A 20,381-nucleotide genomic window follows, 5' to 3' on the forward strand; every position below is an offset into this window, starting at 1 on the left:
AACAAAAAAATGAATAAAAATTTTATATTCATAATATGACACTGTGTTTCTATTTTTTAATTTTTATTTGTGTATTTAGCTGTGTTGTCTTAGTTGAGGCACTGGAAATCAATCTTCATTGTGGCATGGCAGATCTTTGGTTGCAGCCTGAGAACTCTGGGCTGTGGCATGTGGAATATGCTTCCTCCACTAGGGATCCGACCCAGGCCCCCTGCACTAGGAGCCTGGAATCTTAGCTGCTGCACCACCAGAGAGTCCCTGTATTTCGTATTAATACCTTCAGTTCAGTTCATTTCAGTCGCTCAGTCGTGTCCGACTCTTTGCGACCCCATGGACTATAGCTTGCCAGGCCTCCCTGTCCATCACCAACACCCAGAGTCTACTCAAACTCATGTCCATCGAGTTGATGATGCCATCCAGCCATCTCATCCTCTGTCGTCCCGTTCTCCTCCTGCCCCCAATCCCTCCCAGCATCAGAGTCTTTTCCAATGTGTCAGCTCTTCACATGAGGTGGCCAAAGTATTGAAGTTTCAGCTTTAGCATCATTCTTTCCAAAGAACACCCAGGACTGGTCTCCTTTAGTATGGACTGGTTGGATCTCCTTGCAGTCCAAGGGACTCTCAAGAGTCTTCTCCAACACCACAGTTCAATAGCATTAATTCTTCAGCACTCAGCTTTCTTCACAGTCCAACTCTCACATCCATACATGACCACAGGAAAAACCATAGCCTTGACTAGATGGACCTTTGTTGGCAAAGTAATGTCTCTGCTTTTGAATATGCTATCTAGGTTGGTCATAACTTTCCTTCCAAGGAGTAAGTGTCTTTTAATTTCATGGCTGCAGTCACCATCTGCTGTGATTTTGGAGCCCAGAAAAATAAAGTCTGACACTGTTTCCACTGTTTCCCCATCTATTTCCCATGAAGTGATGGCACTGGATGCCATGATCTTCGTTTTCTGAATGTTGAGCTTTAAGCCAACTTATTCACTCTCCTCTTTCACTTTCATCAAGAGGCTTTATAGTTCCTCTTCACTTTCTGCCATAAGGGTGGTATCATCTGCATATCTGAGGTTATTGATATTTCTCCCAGCAATCTTGATTCCAGCTTGTGCTTCCTCCAGCCCAGCGTTTCTCATGATGTACTCTGCATGTAAGTTAAATAAGCAGGGTGACAATATACAGCCTTGACATACTCCTTTTCCTATTTGGAACCAGTCTGTTGTTCCATGTCCAGGTCTAACTGTTGCTTCCTGACCTGCATATAGGTTTCTCAAGAGGCAGGTCAGGTGGTCTGGTATTTCCATCTCTTACCTCCAGACAAAAATAATGTTAGTATTGTTTTGTTTAATAACTACGTACTGAATGAACAACATAGCCTATCCTCTGGAAATGTAGGCTCCATGGCAGGGGCTTTGATCACCACTATACACTGTGCCTTTAACAGAATCTGCCCAAAGTAGACACTCAGTAAATATGTGTTGAATGAATGAATGGGTGAATGATTATGACAGATACTTCACTAGATGCTGGGATTGATCATTCAGTCCTTAACATGGTAGGAGAAGGCAAATAAGCAAATACATATTATATCAGGTGGTCGTACTCTGAAGAAAAATGAAAGGCTGAAGGAGGATCTGTTCTGTTGTGGGTATCCCACGCTGAGAAAAGGTGAACTCCACACCCAGCTCAGTCGCTGAGAATGATGAAGTCACACATACCAAGGGGGTCCAAAAGACTTCATGATTCCCATAATGAGGCTTTCTGGAGTAGCAGGGCAGCTCCCAGGCAAGTCCGAAAACAGCCTGTGAGAACAGGGAGAGAAGACTGGCTTGGGGGTTTTATAATGGTTAGCAGGTCGGGTCAGGGTGATGGTTGTGCATGCAGTTTGAATTTTCCACAGGTGTCAAAGCAAGAAGGAGTCAGGCTTTTTTTTTTTTTAATAATAATTTTATTTGTTTTATTAGTTAGTTTTGGCTGTGCTGGGTCTTCATTGCTGTGCGGGCTTTTCTCTAGTTGTGGCGAGCAGGGGCTACTCTCCAGTTGCAGTGTGTGGCTTCTCGTCGCGGTGGCTTCTCTTGTGCCGCACAGGCTCTGGGGCACTCAAGCTTACGTAGTTGCGCACGTGGTGGGCCCAGGAGCTGCAGCTGCAGGGCCCTAGTGCACAGGCTCAGCAGTTGCGGTGCACAGGCTTAGTTGTTCTGCGGCATGTGGGATCCTCCCAGACCAGGGATCGAACTCGTGTCTCCCTCATTGGCAGGATGATTCTTTATCACTGAGCCACTCGGGGAAGCCCACAGCCAGGATTTCTTATCACACAAACGTGGGGCAGAAGGGGAGGAAGGATTGGGGTAAGGCTTAATATCTGTCAGCAATCAAACATTAGAAGTGGAATCAGACTCTTACACATTTTATAGAGAGGGATCAGGGAAAGCTGCTGATAAAGAGACATTTGAGCCAAGTCCTGAAGAAATGAGAGAGTGAGCCATGAGGTTATTTGGAGAAACATCCTTTCTGGCAGATTTAAAGGTTCAGCCAGAAAAGAACTTGGTAGTTTCAAGAAACCACAAAGAGGCCATTGTGAACAAGGTAGGATCACCTGAACTCCATGAAGCTAACATCTAGTGCATATTCTGAGAAGCAATTTTTAAAATGCTAGCTAGATATAGGTATTTGCAAAATTATGTTAATACCATATTCACTTTAGGAATGTGACAAGGATGCCCAATATCATTAACTATTGGAGTTTCAACCAGGAAAAAAGACAAGAAAGAAGAAGTATAACAACTGAAAAGGAAGCAAAAAATCAGTTTTTCAGCAGAAAACTTGGTTGACCTCTTGAAAAACGCAAGAGAATCTATAGTTATATTATCAGACTGAGTTCAAAGAGGTTCCTAAATATAAATATTATTGTTGTTCAGTCGCTCAGTCATGTCTGATTCTTTGCAACCCTATGGACTGTAGCCTGCCAGGCACCTCTGCCCATGGAGATTTCCAGGCAAGAGTACTGGAGTGGGTTGCCATTTCCTTCTCCAGGGGATCTTCCTGACCCAGAGACTGAACCCATGGCTTCTGCATTGGCAGGTAGAGTCTTTACCACTGAGCCACCAGGGAAGTCCAAATATAAATATTATTCAGCCATAAAAAAGATGAAATATTACCATTTGCAGCAACATGGATAGACCTACAGAATATCATAGTATGTAAAATAAGTCAGAGAAAGACAAATATTAAATATCACTTAAATGTGGAATCTAAAAAGTAATACAAAAATCTATATACAAAACAGGGACAGACTCATAGACAGAAAACATACAGTTATTTACCAAAAGGGAAAGGGAGTTGGGGTGGGGTGGGGGAGTGTGGGGACGGATATGGGCTTCCCAGGCGGTACTAATGGTAAAGAACCCACTTGCCAGTGCAGAAGATGTAAGAGACAGGGTTCGATCCCTGGGTGGGGAAGAGCATGGCATCCCTGGCAGAGGAAATGGCAATCCAGTCCAGTATTCTTGCCTGGAGAATCCCATGGACAGAGGAGCCTGGCAGGTTACATTCCGTAGCATTGCACAAAGTCAGTCAGGACTGAAACGACTTAGCACACACACATAAAGTAGATAAGCAACAAGAATTTACTGTATAACAAACGGAACTATAATGGAAAATAATCTGAGAAAAAAATGTATATAACTAAATCACTTTGCTGTACACCTGAGACTAATACAATATTGTATATATACTTTAGAAATAAAGTTTCTAAATGTAAAAATCAATATACAGTAATGAGTTGTATTTCTGCATACCAACAAAAAAAATGGTTAAATATATAAATTTGGAAGGAATTCCCTGGCAGGCCAGTGGTTAGGACTCCACGCTCTCAGTGCCAATGGCCTAGGTTTGATCCCTAGTTGAAGAACTAAGATCTGGCAGTGGTGCTGCCAAAACAAAAAAGTGTATTTGAAAAAGATACCAATTTCATGTTACTAAAAGTACACAGCAGTATTTTTGTTTAAAAAAATTACATGTAACCTTTATGGAGAAAATTATAAAATTGTTGAAAATGCAAAGAAATAAAAACAAACAGTTACATCTAGGAAGACATAATCTCTAGAAGTGTCAGTTCTTTTCAAATCTATAAATTCAATGTCAGTCTAGTCCCAGTAGGGCTTTTGATAGAACCTCACCAGTTCATTTAAAAATATATGGGAACGGTGCAGCCTAGAGATGCTGACAAAGGACCAGAGGGAGCAATTGCAGCTGCTTTCCGAGGAGCCGGTGTTGCCGGGATTGCCAAAATGCTTTGGAGTTTTTAACTGATTTTTAAGAAAAACCCCAAATAAATTTGAGACTGTAAAAACCGACGCCTCAGCGAGGGGGATTTAGTGCCAATGCATCAACAAAAAAGAGAGCCAGAGTTAGTGGAAGGAAATCTTCCTGTCTTTGTGTTTCCCACAGAGCTACTGTTTTATGCAGATGACCAGTCAACACATAAGCAAGTGTTGACACTCTATAATCCCTATGAGTTTGCCTTGAAGTTCAAAGTTTTGTGTACTACTCCAAATAAGTATGTTGTCGTTGACGCTGCAGGTGCAGTAAAGCCTCAGTGTTGTATGGATATTGTAATTCATCATAGAGATGTCCGATCCTGTCACTATGGCGTAATAGACAAATTCCGTCTCCAAGTTTCCGAGCAAAGCCAGAGGAAGGCTTTAGGAAGGAAAGAGGTTGTGGCTACTCTTCTCCTGTCCGCAAAAGAACAACAAAAGGAAGAGGAGGACAAAAGAATAAAAGAACATTTAACTGAAAGTTTATTTTTTGAGCAGTCGTTTCAACCAGAAAACAGAACTGTCTCCTCAGGACCTAGTTTACTGACTGTCTTCCTGGCAGTGGTGTGTATTACAGCTCTGATGCTTCCCACGCTGGGGGATGTGGTGCCTCTCTACCTCCACTTAAGTGTGAATCAAAAATTAGTGGCTGCTTATATCTTAGGTCTTATCACAATGGCTATATTTAGAACATGAACAAGGAGTTCAGTTGACTTCTGAAGTACATTTATCTTGAAAATATGAATGTGGACTGCCTTTTATCTCTATTTCACCCCCATTAACATGCTACAAACTATTGAATGATTTACAATCATTTCAAATGTATAATATATATTTTAAATTACTCTATAATTTTATTCCAAGGACTCCAGCACATTATGTTACAGATTGCAAGGAGGCTTCTGAGTGACACTTAGGAAATTGTTTGAAGAAATTCTTTTTACATCTAAGCCACCCATGCAAAAGACTTAATTATGACATTTGTTATTTTCTCATCCTTTTTCTAATTCACTTTGATTGTTGCAGTCATGTGTCCTTCAAAGTTAAAGGCCTAAAAGAGCAAACTGACCAGCCTAAAAGTAAAAGTACATTTACTTCCTAGGTACGAACATCAATGTTCCTATGTAAACTATGCCTTGTCCTCTATCATTATAAACAGTTGCCATGGTGTTTCTAAAATACGAGTTTTACAGTTAATATGTAGAGAGTAATAAAAAGCATAAAGTACTGAGGGATCATGCTTATCTTAGTCTCTCACAGAAGACATATTTAATTCATTTGATGAACTGCAGAATAGGTTGTGGTCCAGCCACCAAGGAGTAGGGTGACCATTCTATTTGGTCTAAGAATTCTAAAGGAAGGTAGACATTTGTTTAGTTACTTGGTACACCCTAGCTTTACCTCTGGATAATGCTTTATGGTAATGGGAGGAAAATCACTTGTCTTTTCTCCATAGCCCTCTGCCTGACTGTAAGGTACTAGCCCAGATTGGGGCTACCAATGCCAGGTGGTTTATGTGGAGATGATTTTTCACCTTTAAACTCTAAGCCAAGTATCAACATAAAAAATCCTTGATATCTGTCTATTTCATACCAGTCACTGAGACATTTTTAAAGTTGTATTTATAAGTTTGTATTTATTATTAAAACAACTTTACCAAAAAAGTCCCCTAAAGCACAACTATTTACATTTCTTTATAGCCTCTTCTGATCTCTAACATATATATGCAGTTTTAACTGTTAGTGTTGTAGTAATTGATCTTTTGACTTAGGATTTTTACCTGAGAGCACAATGCATTGAGTCTCTTGAAAATCATGTTCCAGATCTTTTTACAGAATGAATTTATGCACTGTTACTGTAGTATTCTCAAGGATAAACACAAGATATATGCCTGATGTTGGTTTTTGCAAGAAACAGTACTTTGCTTCTAAAGTCAAAGCTTTTATGTATACATTTTCATAGAAAATTTTCATTGTTTAACCATTTGGGGAGCATAAATGATTAAATGGATCATGTCTGTACATTGTGTAATGACTAAAAAGCACATAAATGTAATCTATTTTGAACTTTGTAAAAAAAAAAAATTACCCTTGTGTTTGAAGTGAAGTCGCTCAGTTGTGTCTGACTCTTTGCTTCCCCATGGACTGTAGCCTGCCAGGCTCCTCTGTCCATGGCATCTCCCAGGCAAGAATACTGGAGTGGGTTACCATTTTCCTTCTCCAGGGGATCTTCCCAACCCAGGGATTGAACCCAGGTCTCCCGCATTGTAGGCAGACGCTTTACCATCTGAGCCACCAGGGAAGTCTGTGTTTGAAGGTTATCCTTGTTTCTCTGTCCATCTCAAATCGTGTGTATGTGTGTGAGTGCAGGTGCACGTGCGCGCCTGTGTGCGTGTGATCACACATTGTAAAGAACAGAAATTACTTTAAAAAATAAAAGAAAATGGAGACCTGAAAAAAAAAAAAATATGGGAAAGCAAAGGGCCAAGATAAGCAAAGACAATTTTCAAGATAGCAAGGTCAGGTTTATTTGAAAGATAGCAACATCTTTAAACTTACTATTTAAGTAAGACAGTGTGGTTTCAGTACAGTGAGGACAGTCAAACCAAGAGCAGAAGCAGGTCCTCACATGTGCAGATGCTTGATTTTTCTGACACAGCAGATCGATAGGGAAAGGAGAATGTGTCCACAGGGTGCTGGCACACCCAGTCATTAATGTGGAGAAACCAAACCGGATTGAACTCAATGCCTGGCAAATTAAAGACCTACAGGTGAACAAGAAAACTTTTAAAGTTTTAGAAGAAAATATGGGAGGTATCTTTATGACCTAAGGGCATGAAAAAATTTTCTAAACAACATAAGGCACAGACTATGTAAAAGATAAACAAATCTGATCTGACAACATTAAAATGTAACAGATGGTCAAATGTAATGGTCAAATGATAATTTAGGAAGAAAACAAATCACAGACTAGGAGGACATATTTTCAAAATACAGCTGATAAAATTCATGATGTGAAGAACTGACTCCTTGGAGAAGAGCCTGATGCTAGGAAAGATTGAAGGCAGGAGAAGGGGACAACAGAGGATGAGATGGTTGGATGGCATCACTGACTCGATGGACATGAGTTTGAGTAGACTCCGGGAGTTGGTGATGGACAGGGAAGCCTGGCGTGCTGCAGTCCATGGGGTCACAAAGAGTCCGACTTAACCGAGTGACTGAACTGAACTGAACTATTCAGGATGCATTAACATCTATACGTCAATAAGGAAAAGAGGAACTTCTAGTAGAAAAATAGGCTGAAATTACGAACTGGTATTTGGCAGAAAAACCGATGGCCACTGGCTGCACTCAGTCTTGTTTGCGGTGGTGTGCATGTGGGATCGTTACCCAACCAGGCATCGAACCCTGGCCTCCTGCACTGGGAGTGCCGAGTTTTAGCACTGCACCACCAGGGAAGTCCCCAGTGGTCCCTGTTAAATTTAAGATTTCTATTTCCAGTAATAATAGATTAGATAATTCAGATGAATCATCTCACCAAAGATAATTTTAAAAGCTTCAAAACATAAAACGTATCTTCTTGAAGGTGCTGAAGAGTTAACAAGAAAGGCCAGTATCTGGGAGAGAATGGAAGCCCAGCTAACCTTCAGGACATAAAGAATCTTCAAGTATGAGTGATTACTGTTGTAAGCCTGTGACTTTTGGGATGCTTTGTTACATAGCAGTAGGTGACTAACTTTAAAAATAAATACAAAGAAATGACAAGGAGTGGTTATTTCTAGGAGGAAGGGAGAAGTGAGCTAGGAAGAGCACAAAGGAGCTTCAACTATATCAGTAGTCGTTATTAAGCTGGGTGTGAAAACACAGGTGTTTGTTGTTATCTTCTTTTTGACAAATATAAAGTTAAGGACATAGTATTGTGAATCTCTTTTTTAGAAGTATTTTCTTTTGTACTTAATTTTCCACACATTTTCTTAAAATATTTTTCAGTTTATACTAAAGAATTATGGTGATTTGTAATTAATATTAAATTACTTTCAAATTAAATACTTCCCTTTTGTTTTTTTTTTCTTTTGTTTTCTTGACTGCATTAGAATTTTTTCTGACACTTTGCTATCTTATTCTTATATATGACTTTTTTCCCGAAGGAGTTATCCTTTGCATGTTCAGTGGCCTGCATTTATGACATGTGGTAAGTGGTAGACAGTAATAGGGAGAGAGGACTATGCTGGGTAAAAATATTTTATTTGCCTTTAGAAAGGCTGATAAAATGTCAATGACAATATATTATGTGATGTTTTCCTATGAAATGTACTGGAATATCTGTTTTAAGTAAGAATGGGTCATGATATACCAATGGATCTTAGATATTACTGAATTCCTATGGGACAAATTATGAATGAAATGACAAGTCAGCTTTTTAAGTGTCTGTCCTGATGTGGTGACATAAAAACTCAAAAGAAGTGTAGATAAAGGGTGAAGAGGATTTGGCCCTGAAAGAAGAGGATTAATAAGCAGGGGGTTCTATATGCAGTGAGTGAGAACAGTGAAGCGTGAAACAGCACAGCCACTAAGAACCTGTTCTAACAAAGCTGTGAGGGGGATTGAGTTACTTAGGCATTACAGCCCTTGGGAGAAGTGAAGTGTCCTACAAACCCGCCGGGTGGGGAGTTCTAGATTTGCCTTAAGGACCTGAGCTGATAAACCCTGCAATATTAAAGCAGTTCTAGAGTGTATTAGCTGCAGTTCTATTCTCAGGCTGCTTCCTATCAGATTTCTTATGGCATGGGGGCGGGAGCAGGGAATTGTCCTCTGAAAGGGTCCGGAGCCTCTTCCCCTGATGACTGTGTGAAAACCGCCTTTCCCTTTCCATTGGTGCTCTCCAAAGAGGGGTGCAAGAACCTCAGCAACTGCAAAGGACATCCCAAGTGGTGCAGGAATATTAGAATGCCTTTACATATTTTATTTCATCCTTTTAATTTCTATTTTTGCATACATTTCTGAAGTTACATTCTGTTAGGGGTTTCAGCTAAAAAGTTTTGTGATTTTCAGTTCAAAGAGCTTGGAGATCAGATAAATAAACATCACCTTTCCAAACCTAAAATAAGAACACAATCTGACACTATAAAGGCAATTATGTGACTAAAGTAATAAAATATTAGATAGAGTTCTCTACAGAAAATCTGGCATATTCATTCATTAGCCAAATACATGGTTAGTATTCCTGGAACTTCTACCTATGGCCCATTTCTCTTGAAATGTCCCATCTGTCTGAAACATTGTGTTTTTCTGAAGTGTGTTAAGTGTGGCAAGAAAAACTAATTTCTTTAAGTTTACAATAATGCTTGGGTTGGGGTTCCTCAGTGGCTCAGTGGTAAAGGATCTGCCTGCAATGCAGGAGATGTGGGTTTGATCCCTAGGTTTAAACTTACCCTCCAGGGAAGATGCCCGAAGGAGGTCATGGCAACTCACTCCAGTACTCTTGCCAGGAAAATCCGCATGGACAGAGGAGCCTGGCCGGCTACAGTCCATGGGGCTGCAGAGTTGGACACAACTGAAGTGACTTAGCATGCAAGCAGAGCTTCGGTTAGTTACATTAACAATTTAATATGTGCCACTAGAACAGATACCTAAAAGCAGACACTCAGTTGCTTTTGATTTTAAAAGCCCAGCTTCCTTTTAGATTCTCTGTGAAGCCTCTGTATGTCATGTTCTATTGCTCATTCAATGTCAATTTAACGAACATCATCCACATGCCAAGCACTGTACCAGGGATACAGGATCAGACACTGACTGACATATGAACAAATAGTTAAAATAGGGTAAGTCCTATTAGTATTACTCTGTAATGTATTGTACATTATAGAGGAAACTTCATCTCACAAACACAAATATAAATTTACTAAACACATGAATTTCTGGTGCTGGCCAAGATGGAATAAGCCCACAGCAGCCTAGTTCTTCAACAATTACAAAATACAAAACTTTGGACAAAATGCAGACAGCAACTCCCAGAAGACTGTTGAAAATTAAACCATTTTGACTGAACGGTTGAAGAAGGAAGTCCAGACTTGAAAAATGAACAATACTGATGACGAGTTTCCTGATTTTTCTCTCCTCTTTTATCCGAGGCAGACTGGGTCACAGAACAATGCAACGGGCATGGACAGCAAAAACTCCCAACATGAACGTGAAGTCGCTCAGTCGTGTCCGACTCTTTGTGACCCCATGGACTGTAGCCTACCAGGCTCCTCTGTCCATGGGATTTTCCAGGCAATAGTACTGGAGTGGATTGCCATTTCCTTCTCCAAGGGATCTTTCCAGGCCAGGGATCGAACCCAGGTCTCCTGCATCATAGACAGACGCTTTACTGTCTGAGTAAACCAGGGAAGTCCAAAAACTCCCAAGAGACAGTTCATTTTGGCTAGAGAAGCAGGAAAGAGGGGCCCAGCAGGCCACAGTGTGAAAGTCTCCATTTTTCTCTTGTTCCTCTTCTATCTCTTGGCTCTGCCCAAAGGCTTTACCCCAGTGCAGTCAGAGCAGCACCGCTGCATCGGTGGTTTTAGTGGAGCTGTTACCTAAAAGAGCAAGAGAAAAATGATTCCAGAGGAATCAGGAAATGGACTTCTTGGGGTCCCATTTTTCTGTCTCTTTTCTCTTGGTGCTTCAAGAGTAATTTACAGCCTGGGATATTAAGAGGGCACTATAACTAAGAAAAACTGGTATTTGTGGAAAGAAGCAGGAAAAGAGGTGCTATTCACAATATTCCCTTATTAGACTTTTCTTTTTAAAATTAGCCTTTTAATGTCTGTAAGAATTTTGAAAGTGTATCCCAAGTTATCTTACATTCTGTTCTGTTCTGTGTTTTGGATTTTTTCATTGACCAAACTTTGAGTTCACTAATCTTGTTCTGTGCTATGTCAGATCTCTTAGTAAACCTGTCTTGTGCTAAGTCACTTCAGTCGTTTCCAATTCTTTGCAACCCCATGGATGCACCACCAAGCTCTTCTGTCCATGGGATTCTCCAGGCAAGAATACTGGAGTGGGTTGCCATGCCCTCCTCCAGGGGATTTCATGACCCAGGGATCAAACTCAAGTCTTTTTAGGTCTCCTGTATTTGGCAGGTGGGTTCTTTACCGAAGTACCACCATATTAGATATTAATTTCAGTTACTTTGGAGATGTCCCTGGTGGTCCAATGGTTGAGTCTTCACCTTCCAGAGCAGGGGGGTGTGGGTTCAGCCCCAAGTTGGGGAGCTAAAATCTCACATGGCTCGTGACCAAAAAACCAGAACATAATCTTGGCCAAAAAATCAGAAGATAAAAACACAAGCAATATTGTAACAAAATCAATAAAGACTTTAAGAATAACCCATAGCAAATAAATAAATAAATAAATAAAACATTATTTTTAGTCCAGAATGTATATTTTGATTCTTTTTTTAATAGACAAATTTTTCTATTGAAACCCCATTTTTCATTCATTTTGTCCATTTTCCTCTATTTTCTTTAACATACTAATCTGTTAAAGTTCTTCCCTCCCATCTCCAGTGTTTTGATTATCCATGAATATGTTCCTGACTATGAGTTTTTGTTTTTGGTTTCAGCCACTATTTCACGACTTACTACTACTAAATTAATTTTCCAGCAGTGAGGATTTCCACTTTTGTTAGGCAGATGAAAGACTGATTGTAATCAGAGATCCAGCTGGGGTGGGGCCGAGTTTCCTTTTAAATAAAATTCAGGCCACATTTGAATGCAATCTCTCCCTCTTAGGTCCTGAAAGATGATAGGGGGTGCAGTTCTTCTCTTTGGAAGATCTGAGTTCCATGAACCCTCAAAATCTGACAAATATACTTCCCTCTAAGCAGATCTTAGTTTCATATGTATCCGAATGTGCAGAACACTTCACTGTTTTACTTTGTGTGTGTGTGTTTTTAAACTTAATTATAATTTTATTTGCGCTAGGTCTTCCTTGCTGCTATTGGGCTTCCTTGCTTCAGAGACTGGGGGCTATTCTCTAGTTGTGGTGTGTGGGCTTCTCATTGTTGTGGCTTCTCTTTTTGAAGAGCACAGGCTCTAGGGCATGGGCTTCAGTAATTGCAGTTTGGGGGTTCAGTAGTTGTGGCTCTCAGGCTCTAGAGCACAGGCTCAGTAGTTGTGAAGCATGTACTTAGTTGCTCTGTGGCATGTAGAATCTTCCTGAACCAGGGATCAAACTCATGTCCCCTGCATTGGCAGGAGGATTCTTAAGCATTGCACCACCAGGGAAGTGGGCTTTCCTGGTGGCTCAGAGGTTAAAGCCTCTGCCTGCAATGGGGGAGATCTGGGTTCGATCCCTGGGTTGGGAAGATCTCCTGGAGAAGGAAATGGCAACCCACTCCAGTGTTCTTGCCTGGGAAATCCCATGGACGCAGGAGCCTGGTGGCCTACAGTCCACGGACTCGACTGAGCGACTTCACTTTTACCAGGGAAGTTCCAAGACTTCACCGTTTTTCACACTTAGCTCATTAATCCATTTGGAATTTATTTTTATTTAGGATTTGACATAAGGGTGCAACTGTATTATTTTCCATATGTGATAGGTTGTTGGTCCTGCTCCTCCCATTATCCACACCCTTTTCTCTGTAAGTCTTCAGGTTCTGCAACTAAAAAGGCTGAATATAAGTCCTCTCCCATCCTTGACTTTTGGCTTTGGCCATAGTACTCGTGGATTTTAGATATATAATGGAAGCAAAGCTTAGATCTTATATCGCTACCGTTTCCATGAAAAGAACATATCCTGACCAGCTTGCTAGTACAATAAAAGACATATGGCACAAACGCTTCCGAGTAATCTGTAGATCTATAACTGGAGTTAGAACTGTTGCAGGAATGGGGATCCTTTCCAGGGCCTGAAACTGGGCTGTCTAACACTCAGAAATGAATTGTCCGAGGAGACACACATGCTGACAAAGCAAGAGATTTTATTGGGAAAGGGCAGCCGGGTGGAGAGCAATAGGGTAAGGGAACCCAGGAGAACAGCTCTGCCACATGGCTTGCAGTCTCGGGTTTTATGGTGGTGGGATTAATTTCTGGGTTGTCCTTAGCCAACCATTCTGATTCAGAGTCTTTCCTGGTGGTGCACACCTTGTTCAGCCAAGATGGATGCCAGAGAGGAGGATTGTGGGAGGTGGTTGGAGATGTGATGTCTCCTTTTGACCTTTCTCGGACTTTTCCTATTGGTGGTGGCTTATTAGTTCCCTGTTCCTTAGCAGGACCTCCTGTCCTAAAACAACTCATGCAAATGGTTACTATGGTGCCTGGCCAGGGTGGGCGGTTTGAATCAGTGTGCTTCCCCTAACAGAATCAACCAGCTGAGCCCAGCCTAGATCAAGGGATCCTCAGGTCCAGTCCAGCTGAGACAGCAGTTGCCGCAGGCAAACTGCAGAAGTATGAGCACCTTATAAAGATTAAATGAAAAATATGTTTAACACACTTAGCACAGTTACTGGCACAAATAGACTCCATGATAAATATTAATCAAATTTTGAAACAAGGTATTAAAACCTTTTACAAACTTATGTATAAAGAGTAAGCACAGTAATTCTCAAACATGATTGTCCAGCAATATCAGTTGAGCTTGCAAAAATGGGTTCCTCCAGGAAATGGCAATCCACTCCAGCACTCTTGCCTGGAAAAGCCCATGGACAGAGGAGCCTGATAGGCTACAGTCCATGGGGTCGCAGAGTCGTACACGACTGAGCTTCACTTTCGCTTTCACTTGAAAATTCACAGAACCCCCCCAACACACACATGTATTGCTTAGGCAGGCTGATACCATGGCAACCGTATTTTCCTAAGTACCTTAGAAAACTTTAAAACGTAAACGCTTAAACTTTGCACAAAACTTGGAAAGGCCGTGATAAATGATATACATAATTCCTTTAAATAGTTTTGTAACAAAAGAACTCCTTATCCCCCTTCATAATTCCCAGTGGAAATACTACTGATGAGATACTTTCTTAGGAACTCGGAGACTTAAGTTACATCACTGCTTGTTAACCGTACACATATTACTTTCAGTCAGGCATGAAATTAATATTATGCGTATATTACATGCCTGAGATTGTTGCCATCCTAGAGTTTAGATTATGCAGTATAATTTTATAAATTTTATAACTGTGCTTTAAACACAATTCATTGTTTTCCTCAAACTACGCCCTTATTTTATAACTCTTTAGACTTGTCTGATGAGATTATACAAGTCTTCAGATTCGTCGTTTCTAAGATGCAGGGACCCATTCATCTCCTTTTCCCTATCCGTTTTCGGCCGACTTCTTTCTGCCTTCCTCTATCTCTTTCCAACAAGCAACAGTTAAAACGGAGGAAGACCGCAGGGATCCCGCCTGCGGGCGGCCGGCCACGCCTTTCACAGACCGAGAAGCTCTTCCGCGCCCCGCAGCGGGATTTAACCCAGGCGCGCGGCCGGAAGTGTGGGCCCCGCGCCGGCCGCTTTCCTCCCGCGAGACTGCGAGCAGGGCCGGGGTGAGGGCCAGGGCCTGCGGTGCATTGTGGGAAAGCGTCCAGTGTGGCCTTTGTTTCCGGACCTGGAGCCGCGCTAAGTCTCCTCGGGCGCTTCCGCTGCGCCGTGGTCCTGGGTGCCCTGAAGCACTCCCACTCCCTCCCTCGGTTGTAGCCCGGTGCGGGCGCCGAGCCGACGCCGCCAGCATGTCTGGGGTGCGCGCTGTGCGGATCAGCATCGAGTCGGCTTGCGAGAAGCAGGTCCAGGAGGTGGGCCTGGATGGCACCGAGACGTACCTGCAGCCTCTGTCCATGTCTCAGAACCTGGCGCGCCTGGCCCAGCGGATCGACTTCAGCCAGGGCTCCGGCTCCGAGGAGGAGGAGACAGCGGGCGCCGAGGGCGACGCGCAGGATTGGGCGGGCGCGGGGTCCAGTGCTGACCAGGACGACGAGGAAGGTGAGGCCGCGGGCGCACGTGGACATGGCCGCGTGGGGCGGCGGCGTCCGGACACTTGGGCGCTGCTTGCCTCAGTCCTCGTTTCTGCGCAGGTTTCCTTGAGAGACAGCGTGTGAGACCCTGTCGCTAGGGGAGTGTTTGGGTTTTCATTTCAGTTCAGTTGCTCAATAGTGTCTGACTCTTTGCGACCCCATGAATCGCAGCACGCCAGGCCTCCCTGTCCATCACCAACTCCCGGAGTCCACCCAAACCCATGTCCATTGAGTCCGTGATGTCATCCAGCCATCTCATCCTCTCTTGTCCCCTTCTCCTCCTGCCCTCAATCTTTCCTTCAAATGAGTCAGCTCTTTGCATCAGGTGGCCAAAGTATTGGAGTTTCAGCTTCAACATCAGTCCTTCCAATGAACACCCAGGACTGATCTCCTTTCTTTAGGGTGGACTGGCTGGATCTCCTTGCAGTCCAAGGGACTCTCAAGAGTCTTCTCCAACACCACAGTTAAAAGCATCAGTTCTTCGGCACTCAGCTTTATTAATAGGTCCAACTCTCACATCCATACATGACCACAGGAAAAACCATAGCCTTGACTAGACGGACGTTTGTTGGCAAAGTAATGTCTGTGCTTTTTAATATGCTCTCTAAGTTGGTCATAACTTTCCTTCCACGGAGTAAGTGTCTTTTAATTTCATGGCTGCAGTCACCATCTGCTGTGATTTCGGAGCCCAGAAAAATTAAGTCAGCCATTGTTTCCACTGTTTCCCCATCTATTTGCCATGAAGTGATGGGACTGGATGCCATGATCTTAGTTTTCTGAATGTTGAGCTGTAAACCAGCTTTTTCACTCCTCCTTCACTTTCATCAAGAGGCGCTGTAGTTCTTCTTCACTTTCTGCCATAAGGGTGGTGTCATATGCATATCTGAGGTTATTGATATTTCTCCTGGCAATCTTGATTCCAGCTTCTGCTTCCTCCAGCCCAGCGTTTCTCATGATGTATTCTGCATATAAGTTAAATCAGCAGGATGACAGTATACAGCCTTGACATATTCCTTTTCCTATTTGGAACCAGTCTGTTGTTCTATGCCCAGTTCTAACTGTTGCTTCCTGAGCCGCATACAGGTAGCATCGCTAATGTGGCACCCTGGTAGGAGCCCTCGAGTTCGCGTCTCGGTTCTGCCGTGTATTAGCTATGTGACTTTGAACTAATCACTTCGTTTCCATGTGCAAGATGCATGATGTTACTAACTCCTACTGAGAGGAGATTATATTGACAGGAGGATGTGATAAGTCCTAGGAGATAGGCAGAGGCCAAATCACGTAGATCCAGTCAGTCAGGGTAAGCATTTGGCTTTTATTAGAAGGACAGCTGAAAGCTTTTGAAAGATTTCAAGTAGACAGATGATTTTGTTTACAGAAGATCACGCTGGATGCTATATATATATATATATATATATATATAGTAAATGGATTATAAGGAAAATAAAACTAGTTATAGAAAAAGTATGAGTGGTTTTGGATTCTTATTGTCGAAAATTAAAAAAATCTAGCAGTTCTTGATTTAGTTATGTGAACAGACACTGTAAATCGGAATTTAAAGATAGCATTTCAAGCCAGCTGTGTTAGGACAATTAGAGATCCATTTGGTAAATACTACCTCAGAACTCACACAGAAATATTTCCACAAGGATTGAAATGAAGATGAAGAGAATAAGGTAAATTATTGGAAAGAAGTTATAATCATGTCACTTTGGCACTAGGAAAGACCTTCTTTTTCTCTCCCCCGCCCCCGCTAATGTTTATTTACTTTTTTAGCTGGGCTGGATCTTAGTTGTATGTGGGATTTAGTTCCCTGACTAGGGATCAAACCCAAGCCCCCTGCATTGGAAATACAGAGTCTTAGCTATTGGCCCACCAGGGAAATCCCAGGAGAGACCTTCTTAAACAAGATAGGAAACAGATCTTACGAAAGAAAAGATAGGTGTATTAATTGCATAAAATTTAAAAATAGTAATGGAAAAAGATGCCACAGACAAAGTAAAAAGATAAATGACAGGCTGGGGAAAGTATATACAACACATATGACACACAAATGGTTAATATCCCTGATAGGCCAAAACTGGCATTGTTGGAACCAGTCTATGTGCCCATCACACAGAAATAGTTAAACTTATTGCACATTGTTCAGTTATTATTTTTGGCCACATTGCACAGCTTGCAGGGATGTTAGTTTCCCTGCTGCTACTGCTGCTAAGCCGCTTCAATTGTGTCCGACTCTGCGCGACCCCATAGACGGCAGCCCGCCAGGTTCCACCGTCACTGGGACTCTCCAGGCAAGAACACTGGAGTGGGTTGCCATTTCCTTCTCCAATGCATGAAAGTGAAAAGTGAAAGTGAAGTTGCTCAGTCTTGTCCGACTCTTGGCGACCCCATGGGCTACAGCCTACCAGGCTCCTCCGTCCATGGGATTTTCCAGACAAGAGTACTGGAGTGGGGTGCCATTGCCTTCTAGTTCCCCTACCAGGGATCAAAGCTGGGCCCCCTGCAGAGGAACAGCAGAGTCCTAACCACTGGACTGCCAGAGAATTCTTGAATTTACTGTATATCTATGCTTCAGACCTGCCTGAGCGATTGAGAACACAGTGCATGCTCCAGAATATCTTATAGTGTTAAAAGAATGGAGTAGATCTATATTCTGATGTGAAGGTGTCTTTAGGACATATTGAGGGCCAGGGGAAGCAAGTAAGGGGAAATTGGGAGTATATGTATATAAATACATTAAAAATTTGGATGAGGATACCCCAACAGTTATTAGTGATTGCCTCTCAGGAGGAGAGAGAATTAGGGGTGGGGAATAGAGGAAAACTTTCACTTTTTACTCTATATTTCTGTTGTTTGAACTCTATGGTGAGGATCTATACGTGAAATTTAATTCCTAAAAGTGATTAAGAGATTGGAAGAGAATAGTGTTTACTATCAGAATGCTGCCATTATAGGTCATTTGTAGTTTTGTATTTTTCTATGTATTGAAAATTCTCGACAATTAATTCTTAAGGTTTTAAAAGCTGGAAGAAAAAAAGGTTATTAAGAAGGCTTGCTTAGATTTTAAAAGATTTGAATGCCTACTGTCATGCTGTAATGTTAGATTTAACTTAGGAAATTAGAAACCATATTTGTTTTGCCATTGTAGGAATGCCAACTTAAATGTTAACAAAGATTCTAGAAAGGGTGGAGTGAATGGGATAAAAGGGAACAATTTGAAATAGAATTCATTATTTTTTCTTTTAGTCCTTTTTCCTTGTTTTTTTTTTTTTTTTTAGTACTTTTGAATCTCTGAGTTTTTTATAACTAATATCTGGGTATTTATTTTTTCTTTCACTTTTTAGGATTGGTGAAATTTCAACCCTCCCTTTGGCCTTGGGATTCAGTGAGGAACAATTTGAGAAGTGCCCTGACAGAGATGTGTGTTCTCTATGATGTTCTCAGTATTGTTAGGGATAAAAAATTTATGACTCTTGATCCTGTCTCTCAGGATGCACTTCCTCCAAAACAGGTATTTGTGGGCTTTGATTGAATAGTGGTGCCATTTTATTAAGTCTCAATACCATCTTTTAGGCTGTCTATTGTTTCCTTTTCCTTAGATGCAAAATGAAGTCCACATGAAGTTTTAAAGACTGTCGTAAGCTCTCCAGAAACACAAAATTAGGTTCTGTAATGTGATCAGAAATTGTGACATTTTTATGAACCTTTATTATTTTGATTCTTATGCAGCCAGAAAACTTCTAATAAACTTGGCTTTTTGGAATTGATAGTGCATGGATTGATAGTGACTATGGATATTTATGTATGTATATATAATACATAGGCTTTGATTTCTCATCAGTTTTTCAATTATAGACTTTTCTTTGAAGTATAAATGAGTGCTTTGAAAGGGTGTTCTTGTGGGTGATATGGAGAGTGCCATACATAAAGAGAGGAATGGCAGTGCAGAGAGGGGAACCTAACCTAGGCTGGGCCAGGTTTATGCAGTGTTAAGTTCTGATGGTGTAGTGTTTTAGTTTAGCATAAGTCTATTATCAAGTGACCAAAGAAATGGGTTAAGGTTATTATTCTTTTCAACATTATGTGCTTTTCTCCCTTCTCCTTGCTTTTCTTTTTTAATTTTCCCTTGAGTAGGTATTTTATTATTGAGGAAATGTATCATTTAAAAAAATCATTTAAAAATAATACAGCCCTACACTTCTGGATTGTTTCTGATAGAATCCTCAGACGTTGCAGTTAATATCTAAAAAGAAGTCACTTGCTGGAGCAGCACAGATCCTGCTGAAGGGGGCAGAGAGACTGACAAAATCAGTCACTGAAAACCAAGAAAATAAGCTACAAAGAGACTTCAACTCTGAGCTTTTGAGATTGAGGCAACACTGGAAGCTTAGAAAAGTTGGAGATAAAATTCTTGGAGATCTGAGCTACAGAAGTGCAGGTATAGATAACTGTTAAAAAAACTCTGCTTTTTAACAATAGTTTGTTAAAAACTATAAATGTTGATTTTTTATAATAATATTCTCAATTACGTGTTACATTTTGAAGTTTTAATTTCTGTACACATAAGCCTGAAAAAACTCAAATTATTCTCATCATAGCCTTATATGTGTGTATAGGTTCAGTCGTGTCTGACTCTTTGCAACCCCAAGGACTATATAGCCCACCAGGCTCCTCTGTCCATGAAATTTTCCAGGCAAGAATATTGGAATGGGTTGCCATTTCTTACTCCAGGGGATCTTCCTGACCCAGGGATCGAATCTGCATTTCCTGCGTCTCCTGCATTGGCAGGCAGGTTCTTTACCACTGGTGCCACCTGGGAAGTCAGCTATATATAATCTGAAAAAATTTTAGGTTCATTTAACAGCAAGTTCAGAGATAGAGTTTATGTGCGAACACACCCTGAGCCATAATTGACGTTTTAGTCAGAAATAGGAGGCGGGACTGGACTCCTCAGTTGGGGACTTTGATCAATCCCTTAAACACTGAGCATAAAAGAAAAAAAGAAACATTTCTATTCTTTCTTATTCTGTTTTTCTTGCTTAAGTCTGGTAAGCTGTTTTTAACTCCT

At 41.4% G+C, this 20,381-nt stretch overlaps 2 protein-coding genes across 3 annotated transcripts in view; both read left to right on the top strand.

Moving 5' to 3' along the window:
• Positions 1-4,276: 4,276 nt before the first annotated feature.
• LOC138084560 (motile sperm domain-containing protein 1-like) lies at positions 4,277-5,016 on the top strand. 2 transcript variants are annotated; one of them, XM_068978900.1, is made up of 2 exons: positions 4,277-4,829; positions 4,983-5,016. In XM_068978900.1, the coding sequence occupies exons 1-2, from the start codon at positions 4,384-4,386 to the stop codon at positions 5,014-5,016; spliced, it is 480 nt and encodes a 159-aa protein (XP_068835001.1). In that variant the 5' UTR covers positions 4,277-4,383. The 2 variants fall into 2 exon arrangements, with proteins under 2 accessions (XP_068835001.1, XP_068835000.1); XM_068978899.1 differs by having other exon boundaries at positions 4,277-5,016.
• A 9,903-nt stretch (positions 5,017-14,919) lies between these two features.
• The window catches only part of MED17 (mediator complex subunit 17), a 28,633-nt gene continuing 23,171 nt past the window's right edge, over positions 14,920-20,381 (top strand). The window contains exons 1-3 of the mRNA XM_068977859.1: positions 14,920-15,278; positions 18,658-18,824; positions 19,532-19,751. Of these exons, the coding sequence (XP_068833960.1) occupies positions 15,029-15,278; positions 18,658-18,824; positions 19,532-19,751 (637 nt within the window). The 5' untranslated portion in view covers positions 14,920-15,028. The remainder of the gene's footprint in view (positions 15,279-18,657; positions 18,825-19,531; positions 19,752-20,381) is intronic.

Source organism: Capricornis sumatraensis, chromosome 8 (genome assembly GCF_032405125.1).
Source record: "Capricornis sumatraensis isolate serow.1 chromosome 8, serow.2, whole genome shotgun sequence".
NCBI classification, from domain to species: domain Eukaryota; kingdom Metazoa; phylum Chordata; class Mammalia; order Artiodactyla; family Bovidae; genus Capricornis; species Capricornis sumatraensis.

Excerpts from the sequence above, each read along its gene's own strand:
- LOC138084560 (XM_068978899.1), top strand. The coding sequence starts at position 4,384 with ATGCATCAACAAAAAAGAGAGCCAGAGTTAGTGGAAGGAAATCTTCCT.